Here is a 9,942-nt window from a genome sequence, read left to right on the forward strand (position 1 = left end):
AACACCTCACCCATATCCCAGTCTTATTCAAATTCTGCAATTGTAGTTGTTTAAGTCATCCAAACTTTATCATCCTAAGACTCCAAATCCTATCACACCTCTCTCCCAAAACCCTATAAATACCCTACTAGAGAAGAGAAGAAGAGGAGGATGGGAGAAAAGAGGAAGAGAAAATTCAAAGCTATAGGAAATTTAGAGACATTCAAAACTCTTTGAGTTCTTCCTTATTTTTTCTTTTCTTCAAGAAGATTTTCATACAAGATTTCTGAAAGGTCAGTTTTTATTGTTTTCTTTTCAAGATCTATGCCATACAATATTTTAAATCTATGCTCCTTGTCTTCAATTTATTTTATATGTTCATATTGATCATGTAATCATGTTTAATTTGAGGGGATACACAACTCTGCACATGTTTAATTTCTGTCTCTCGTATTTTTATTATTTTTCTTTATTTTATAAATCTGTAAAAATTTTGTAAAAATTATATTCATATTCTACACGAAATTCCATTAATTTTAGGCTCAAGAATCACTAAAAAAGCTTTAATATTTTGTAAGTTATGGCTGTTTGAAGTTAGGGTTCCTGTAAAATCTGATTTGCAGGATATCCGACTTGTGGAGCCCATATCTCCCTTGTTCCTTAATATTTTTGTGCAAATCTAGTGTCTAAAATTAACTTCAGAATCTTATGAATCTTTTCCAATTGGTTTTGCATTCATATCTTTTGTGGTTAATGAGTTATGAATTTTACAAAAAAGTAGTACGATTCTGTCACTTAGAAGAGTTACGATTTATGTAGATCATTCGGCTAGGGTTTTGTTTGATTTATAAATTTTATGTTATTGTATGATATGTAAGCTGTCTTCTGTAATTTTTTTATGATTTTTAGGCATGTTTAACTATTTTTAAAAAATCGAATTTCTTGCTACTGTTAATCTGCCAGAATTTAAAAATTGTATATTTATGCATGTTCTTGTATTTTCTTGGGTTTTAATTGATATTTGATCTATTTTTCTGTGTTCTTTTAATTCAAGAAGTGTTATGAAGTGTTTGGATAATGTTAGAAGACTTAGACCATTAGGTAGTTGTAATTAATTAGGAATCTTAACCCTTTAGGAGACTAGAGTTAGAATCCAATGTAAATTGTTATTAATATTTTTTTTATTTCTTTTATTTTCTTTAGTTTCTTTATTTTTTTTTATTACAAACAAAATTGGTAAGTAGCCCTAAGGTAAGTACCAAAGAGGGCATTTGCGTGGAGCTTATATGGAGCTAAACGGGAGTAAGCCAGGGATATCATTGTCATACTAGAAGAGAAGACCCTTTTTTAAGGGTAGCTTGCCCCAATGGCAACTGCATTTATCAACAGGTAAGTAGCTCTAAACTTCTCGAATAACCATTGGCATGAAATTGTGGTAATAATAGAACTTTTATTTGGTAAATTAAAATTAATTTTGTTTTTAATTTAACTGACTTTTGCATGTAATTAATTTAAATAAATACTTTGTAAATTAAAATTAATCTTGTTTGTAAATTAAACTAACATTGGCATGTAAATAAATTTAATTTAATACTTGGTAATTGTAAAATAAATTTGCATGTTAGAAATCTTTTTTAGGTTGTGATTGTTTGGGACTTATGTGATATTAGAATAAATTACACATGTACATAATTAACTTAGTTTAATTATCCTTAGGGTAACTTGGTGAAAATTAATTAATTAGGTTAAATAGAAACGTAGGGTTATTTGAAATTGAATTTGTTTGTAAATTAAATTCTCAATAATAAATTAATTTTAGTCATTTGGTAAATATCATTTAAATAATTAGCAACCCCATAGATAGGAATTACTTGTGCATGAAAATTGTGTGTAAACAACAACCCTTTTTGTGAATTACTTGCGTGTGTAGGATTAGAATTGCATTTTTTAGGATAAAAGTTTAATAAAGGAATAATAAACAAGACTTCTAGAAACATTAGTAGAGGACTGGCACTCGAATTAACGAGGTTAGACCAGGCGTAAGGGGTGCCTAACACCTTCCCCTTACGTACCCACTATCCCGAACCTAGACATTGGGCTATGGTAATGACGGTTGTGGAAACTCTGCAAGGAGTAAGTTGCCATCCATGACCCTCGGAAGAAACACTGAATATGTCCCGGTTATTACCCGGGTGGCGACTCCTGTCTATCTATGCCTTCGTGGCATAAATCCTTAGTACCGTGGTAGTGTTATGGGAAGACGGTACTTACCAGTGGTTTGATTCTATTAGGATTGTATGAAGTGCATGTCTAGGAAATGCTGTCTAAGGAGGTGGTATTTAAGTGAGACCATTGTGACTCCACCATCTTTCCTGGGTATTACCTGGTGCATTTTATATAATTCTAATGGATGATATTTCGCCTCACGCCCCACCTCCCACAATTATAAAATAAATTAATAACACATATTTAAAAATTTTAAAAATAAAATAAATTTTAAATACATTTCATAATATATAGTTTTTTAATTATGGAAGATATGAATAACTTTTTTTTATTTTTGAATTAAATAAATTTTCTATAATATGCAAGAAAACACGTTTTTCATTTTTTTTAAATTTTTTTAGAAATAAAAAATAAAAATTTTCTTATAAATTATTTATTTTCCATGTTTTTCCTTAATTTTAGAAAGATGAGACCTTTTTATTCAGATAGAGGGTGCATGTGTACTAGATATGCTCAATAATCCCTCTTCAACAAGTAAACGAGCCCTCCATGGATTTGTTTTCCTTCATCTTTATTTCCTTTATGTCCTTGAACAACTTGGAAAATAATTACGTTTGGGAGGTAGTAGATTAATTTGATGAACTGAATAATAAAGATTTTTGAAGATTGTTAAAACCTTCAAATATCTTTCTTTAAAAGATCATAGGTTCTCCTAAACACACACACACACACACACATATATATATATATATATATATATATATATATATATATATATATATATATATATGATTTTAGAACCTACAAAATCTTGCATTACTTTGTAAAACCTTCCTCAAACATGGAGTAACTGTTGTGCTCAAATAGAGAAATTTTGAAATAACTAAATTAGGGTTTAATTTTAAAGTTAAATGAGATTTTAATGCATAATTTTTTTTTTGAAATGTTATTTTATAACCCAATGTTAAATATAATTGAACTCATATTCTCCATACATATTGCAAATTCATTATTTTTGAATATAACCAATATGTATAATTGATAATTGAATTCATATAGGATTTGCAATCTAATATTTATTTGAGCTTATATATAATGATTTATTTTTAATCAAAATATAAAAATAAATTTAATACCGTTCATGAAAATTGTAGTTGTTAGTAAGAGCAATATACACAAATATTGAAAGTAGTATGCACCATTGTGCTATTTATTTTGTTTATTAAAATATGCATATTCATACATTACATGAAGGCATAAATGGATACAACATCATCCTTTATTCTCTTTTTTTTTTTTTAACCTATATATATATATATATATATATATATATATATATATTAACGTTCCACCTCCAACTTCCCTCATGCCCTGCAAATGAGGCAAACAAGAATGAACATAAAAAAAAAAAAAAAGTAATAATAAAAAAAATTAAATTTGATTTTGAGATTTGAAGATAAATTAATTAGCAAGTAGTTTAGTTTAATTTCCCTTTTTATATGATAAATTTTTGCATATTCATTAGTATTCTAATTTTAAAATTATATAATTATATAGAATTATTAACTTAAGCATATCTTAAAAATTTTTAAAAAGATTATGAGACACTATAATTTTGTATTTACGTCTCTCTCTTTCTCTCTCTATCTCTCTCTCTCTCTCTCAATTCTGATCTGGTCATTGGTTAGACAGCTACTTACGGGGTATATTGAATCCTGATTTTGCCAGCATTAGGATCAGCAATCTGGGAGAAAGCTTCCTGGGAGAGATCAATAGTTCCTTGGCAACCTGGTGGACAGTAATCAACTATCGTTACGACAACGCTGTCACCCTTGCATGGCTGGGGTATCCCTTGGTTAGTGGCTCCGGTGCACCTGACCCTGTACCTTTTTCCACACGCAGCCTTGTTGTTCCATAGGGCGTCGCTTGCTGCTGCTATCATCACTCCCTTGTTCTCGTATCCATAGCACGCAGAGGCTGTCATAATAGGAGCACTAACATCATTAAATTGAAAGAAATAAAGAGAATAAACCTAATATATTTGAAATTTGTAAAGGAATTAATATTCTTGAGTTACTAAGATCTAAACTCCCTTTTCTTTTTTTCAGTTTGAGATAACACTGATATTTGAAGACGTGATAAATTTAACTTGAATCTATCTGTTTAATCAAAGTGTTTTATAATTAATTCTAATTATATAGTACAAAATTTATGATAAATTAAATTTTGTCTCAAAACCTTACTACGATCATGCTTATCTGTAGATTATTGATATATCAAATATTTAAGGTGTAATTAAAAAAAAATTCTTACTCTTTTGCATTTTAGCAATGTAATCTAAATGCTCATTTAAGTTTTTGAAAAATTAGCTAAATTTTTAGAAGTTGTTAAAATTTTATCTAATTTTCATTAATCTAATTTTCAACTCCATTTTTCATCTTATTTATAATTACAACAAAAAAAATTCAACTTTATCACATTCACCAACTCTTCGTAATTTTATTTTGATGGCCATTTAACCTCAAATAGTGATAAGATTTAGTGATAGTAAGGAGAGAATGCGTGATAAAAAAAATATTTAATTTGACCAAATGCTATAAATTTTGATACAGCAAATTATCTAAATGAAATTTGAAAATAATTGATTATAGTGGTAAGATTGGATCAGCAAGAAATTAAAGTGAAAGAATATTTTTAAAAAATTGGATAAAATTATAATAATTTTTAACAATTTTGAAAATTTTAATTATATAAAAATTTTACAAAATTTGAAAATCTTGCCAATTATGCTAAGATTTAAATATTTGGATTCATTTGTAAAAACACGAAAAGATTGGACCTATTTTTATGATTAGGCCAATATCTATACGTATATGTACTTACGGACGTAAGGCGGAGTGTAGTAAGTGGCTGTCCCTTCAGCAGCATAAGCAACTGTGGCAAGGCATCCTGCTATGCTCACCATCATCACTATTTGAATAAGCATTCCCATGAATTTCATTTTGTTTTATTTCTCTAAAATGGTATTATATATTCGCTTAGGAAAGTATGACTCAAGGCTGAACGATATCGTTGGTTTTATAGTCATGTATCAGCCACTCAAATATAGCCATTTAAGTATGTAGAAAATCTAAAAATGAAGCCTTAGACCTCATCTCACAATCAATAGTCATTTATGAATTTTCAATATTCATTTATGATTTTTAGTCTAATTTGCTTGAGGATCATTTATTTAACCATCAATTGCCGAACCCTAAATTTGACTTGGTACATTCTTAATGGAAATTTCCATTGTCAACTTTCAAAATTTATTATTATTATTATTATTATTATTATTATTATTATTATTATTATTATTATTATTATTATTATTTAAGAGACAATTATAATATAGAGAAAAAAAAGCATAATATTTATATTTTTTTTAATCTCACATTTTATCATAATAATTTAAATTTATAATATTTATATATTTATCGGTCCAGTCTCTTTATTACCATTATAGATCTCACAAAATAGTGATCATAATTTAAAATAATAAAAATATATTTAAATACAAACCACATCATCAACATTGTTAATAATAATAAAATAACAACTCTTCATTTTCTTTTGTTAAAGGATGTGAGAAGACCAACCGACTTACATTCGATGGACTATATCTTTAAATATTGAGAGTGAGAATTATAGAAAATTAAGGTGAATCGCTTAAAATTAATTACTTGCATTAAAAAAAAATTGTGTAAAATTTTGAGAGAAGAACATATTTTACTATATAATTATTCAAAATTAAAATAGAATAAATAATAATAAAATCCCTAAGATTTGACATAACTAAAAATTTAGTTCCTATATTTTCAAAATTAAGCAAGTTAGTCCTCACTTTTTATTCCATTAATAGATTGGTCCTTCTATCTAATTTTCGTCTAATTTACAATTAATTAAAGCAAAAATTACCAAGATATCATTAACTATAATTTTAATATGAAACAATTAAGTTCCAAAGGTTTTGTTCTATTAACAAAGTGGCCTCTTCACTTAAATTTTATATTGAAATAGTAGTTAATATATTTTATATTTAAATAATGATATATTATATTGAAAATATATTATATAACATATATAATAAACATAATTTTTTTATTAAGATATCTGTAACGATCCAATCATGGGGTCACTACCAATACTAGGGAACAAGTCAGCTTAATGTTGTGGATAACCATTCTAAAACTATTAAACTTATTATCTTTTTCGTTATATATGAACTCAAAGCCTTTATAATAGTACTAATTTTAGCATTCAATTCACGTCAAAACATTTCATTAAAACATAGTGATACACTTATATTATATAAGTATTTTAAAGTACTTTTTGTTGCATTTATTGGTATTTTGCTAGTTAATTGCATGATTTTTAGTTAGTTTCATTATATTTTAGGATTTTAGTTAATCTGGCCTAATTTTTTGATTTTTGTATTTTATCAAGTAATTTAATTCAATCCTAAGGCCTACAGCATAATTGGACAAGTTGAGAAGTGAAAAAGCACAAGTCAAGTACAAGGAATATTACACAGGTTATGCACTAGGAAGACCGGACCTGTGTAACTAGCTACCAGGAAAGTGCCAGGAGAAGACAACTACATGGGCCATGTAAAGGACCCCGTGTAATGGTCCATAGCCCAGGTAACATTCTGTCCCACTATTTGATGAAGAGTTTCAAGCCTCCAAAAAGTTACACAGCCTATCCCGTGTAATGGTACACATGCTGTGTACTTTACCCCAGCTTAGATATAAATTTGACTCCAACTCTATTTCGCATAATTTGGAAAGACTTCTAAGGCCTTCAGGACTCAAAATTAAGGGGTTTTATGCCAAATATAAATGCAATAAGTTAGGAACAAGCTAGGGATTGCTCCTTTTACATTCAAACTTAGATTTTCAATAATTTGGAGAGGTTTGCACTAAGGTTCTTAAGAGAGATTCATAGTTGAAGTTCTAAAAATTCAAAGCTATAGAGTCTTCTATCTGGTTTCCTTTGTTCTATTTCTTCATATGTTTTGTTATTGTTATTTTATTTTTAGTTTGGTTGTTAAACTCACCATGAGTGAGTAGTCTTCTTAATGCTAGAATTAGGGGTGTAGCACTTTCAATTCTATCATGGATTTACATTGATTTTATTTAATAAATTTGGAGTTTTGTTCTTTGATTCAATTTCTTATGACCTTAATGCATGCTTTGTGTAGCCCTCTACTTAGTTATTATTTTAGATATTAATTAAAGGACTGAAAAGTGAAGATTAATATTAGAAAATCAGGATATTGAACTTAGGATTTTTGACCTAGAGATAGGCTGAGATCTTATATGGAGTTTATAATTAATCAAAGAGCTTAAAAGGTTTTAATTAAGATTGATCACCATGAAAGTATGGTTCAGGTTAATTAAGATACACATTGAGTGCCTTGAGATCAGAGGACTTAAGATATTTTAGGGTTAATTTCCTTCAAAGTAATAACTTTCCAATTTATTGAATAAATTACATTAAATCTGTAATAGGTTGAAGTGTGAGCTCTTAATTTTGGAATTGTTTTCATTAATTAATTATCTTAGTTAAATTGTTTAGCTTTAGTTGGCTTTATTAGTTTTAGTTAATGTAGTTTAACTCTCATCATCATAATTAGTAGTCTAAATAGTTGTAATTGCTATTTAGTTTAATACTCACCCAGTTACTTGTGAGAACAATACTTATTTATCACTGTATTACTTGTTAATGATCCGTGCACCCGGGATTTTGCACAACAAGTTTTTGGCATCGCTGGGGAACTTTTGTTGATATTAGCTTATAGGCAATATAGCTAATTTAGACATTTTATTTTATTTTATTTTTATTAATTATTTTATTCTTTTTTTATTTCTTTTTTAGGCGTTCTGTTTAGTTTATGACCTGAACTAAACTAGAAGAAATACTTGAATTGGATCCTAAAATAGACAAAACTCTAAGATCCATTAAGAGGGGAAAGAAGTAACAGGAAGCTAAAACTTTAACCATAGCAGACAACAGCCCAAAACCCTCAATGGACTACGAAGCCCTAACTATTCAAGGATTCCAACTGAATATTATGAAACCAGCAATAGATGTAAAAAATTTTGAGCTTAAACTAGCATAGCTCTAGATAATTCAATAGATACAATTTAGAGGGTCATCGATGGAAGATCCACACTATCACCTCTAATGTTTTCTTGCTCTATATGACACATTCAAGATGAATGGTTTCTAAGGATGCTATTAGACTTGGAGCATTCTCATTCTCTCTTAGAGATAAAGCAAGAAAGTGGTTACTATCTTAACCTACAGGATCATTTACCAACTGGGCAGATCTTTCACAAACCTTCATAAAAGCTCTATCTCAAATGCCATCATATGCTAAGTTCTTAATATAGATACTTTCAAATAAGAGAAAGCTTAATGACTATGAGACGGTGGCTCTTACAAAGGAATGTAGTGCAATCTTACATAACAAACTACCTCTAAAGCTAAAAGACCTTAGAAGCTTTTCCATACCTTGTCTCATTAGCAATATCAATATTGAGAGGTCCTTTGTGACTTGGGAGTAAGTGTTAGTCTGATGCCCCTATCTATCTGTCAGAAGCTAAATGTTGGAGAGCTTAAACCAACAACTATTTCTTTGCAACTAGCAAATAGATCTATGAAGTATCCAATAGGAATTCTGGAGAACATCCCTATAAAGGTTGGTAAATTCTTTATACCAGTAGACTTTATTGTTCTGAAAATGAAGGAGGATATTCAAATTCCTATAATCTTGGGAAGACCTTTCTTAGTAACTACCAGAGTAACTATATATGTTAAAAATGGGTGGTTGACTTTCAAAGTGGGAGAAGAGGAAGTAGAGTTAAACTTGTTTCATGCCATGAAACCAAAGCCAGACATGGATAAGTGCTTAAGAGTTGACATAATTGATATGCTAGTTGAAGAGGAGTTCAACAAGAGATATCCAAAGGATCCTCACTTGTGTTGTGCACATCGATACTACAAAAAATGAAAACAAGGAAATTACAATAATAGCACAATTACTAAAGCTAGCCCACCATTACCATTGGCTTAAGCACTTTAAGTAGAGGAGTTGATGCAAGCCCCAACCATGTCAACAACTAATGATGAAGAGGCAATGCAACAAGTAGAACTCACCCCTTCTTTCCACTCTCAGGTATGCATTTCTTAGTCAAACTCTACTTTTCCTATAATAATTAGTGATAGTCTAATTGAGCTAGAAGAGGAAAAATTATTGAGGGAATTGAGAACCCATAGGAAGATCAATGAGCATAAAATAGAAGACCTAAAGGAAATTAGCCTTTTCATATGTATGCATAGGATACCTATGGTAGAAAACAGCAAAGCCACAATAAAGCATCAAAAGAGACTTAAACCTAACATGAAAGAAGTAGTTAAGAAGGAAATCTTAAAGCTACTAGACTGAGGTGTAATCTACCCTACTTGTAATAGAAAATGGGTTAGTCCAGTATATGTGGTACCTAAAGAGGGTGGGATGATTGTAATAAAAAATGAAAATAATAGCTAATCCTAACTAGGATAGTCATCGGTTGACGAATGTGTATTGACTATAGAAAACTAAATAGTGTCACCCAGAAAGACCATTTCCCTCTTCCATTTATTGATCAAATGCTTGAGAAACCAACCAAGTATTCAAATTTCTGTTATTTA

The 9,942-nt window shown here is 29.2% G+C and overlaps 2 protein-coding genes across 2 annotated transcripts; one reads left to right on the forward strand and one right to left on the reverse strand.

Annotated features, from left to right (window-relative positions):
- Window positions 1-3,526: 3,526 nt before the first annotated feature.
- On the reverse strand, window positions 3,527-5,236 carry LOC131175522 (EG45-like domain containing protein). Its single transcript, XM_058140035.1, has 3 exons — window positions 5,089-5,236; window positions 3,906-4,182; window positions 3,527-3,576 (listed from the first exon to the last, which is right to left on the reverse strand). The coding sequence occupies exons 1-3, from the start codon at window positions 5,204-5,206 to the stop codon at window positions 3,570-3,572; spliced, it is 402 nt and encodes a 133-aa protein (XP_057996018.1). The 5' UTR covers window positions 5,207-5,236; the 3' UTR covers window positions 3,527-3,569.
- Window positions 5,237-8,827: 3,591 nt separating this feature from the next.
- LOC110647496 (uncharacterized) lies at window positions 8,828-9,262 on the forward strand. The gene has a single exon (XM_021801361.2). It carries the CDS (start codon window positions 8,828-8,830, stop codon window positions 9,260-9,262), a length of 435 nt encoding a protein of 144 aa, XP_021657053.2.
- The last annotated feature ends 680 nt before the right edge of the window (window positions 9,263-9,942 follow it).

The sequence above is a fragment of the Hevea brasiliensis genome, chromosome 17 (genome assembly GCF_030052815.1).
Source record: "Hevea brasiliensis isolate MT/VB/25A 57/8 chromosome 17, ASM3005281v1, whole genome shotgun sequence".
In the NCBI taxonomy this organism is placed as follows: domain Eukaryota; kingdom Viridiplantae; phylum Streptophyta; class Magnoliopsida; order Malpighiales; family Euphorbiaceae; genus Hevea; species Hevea brasiliensis.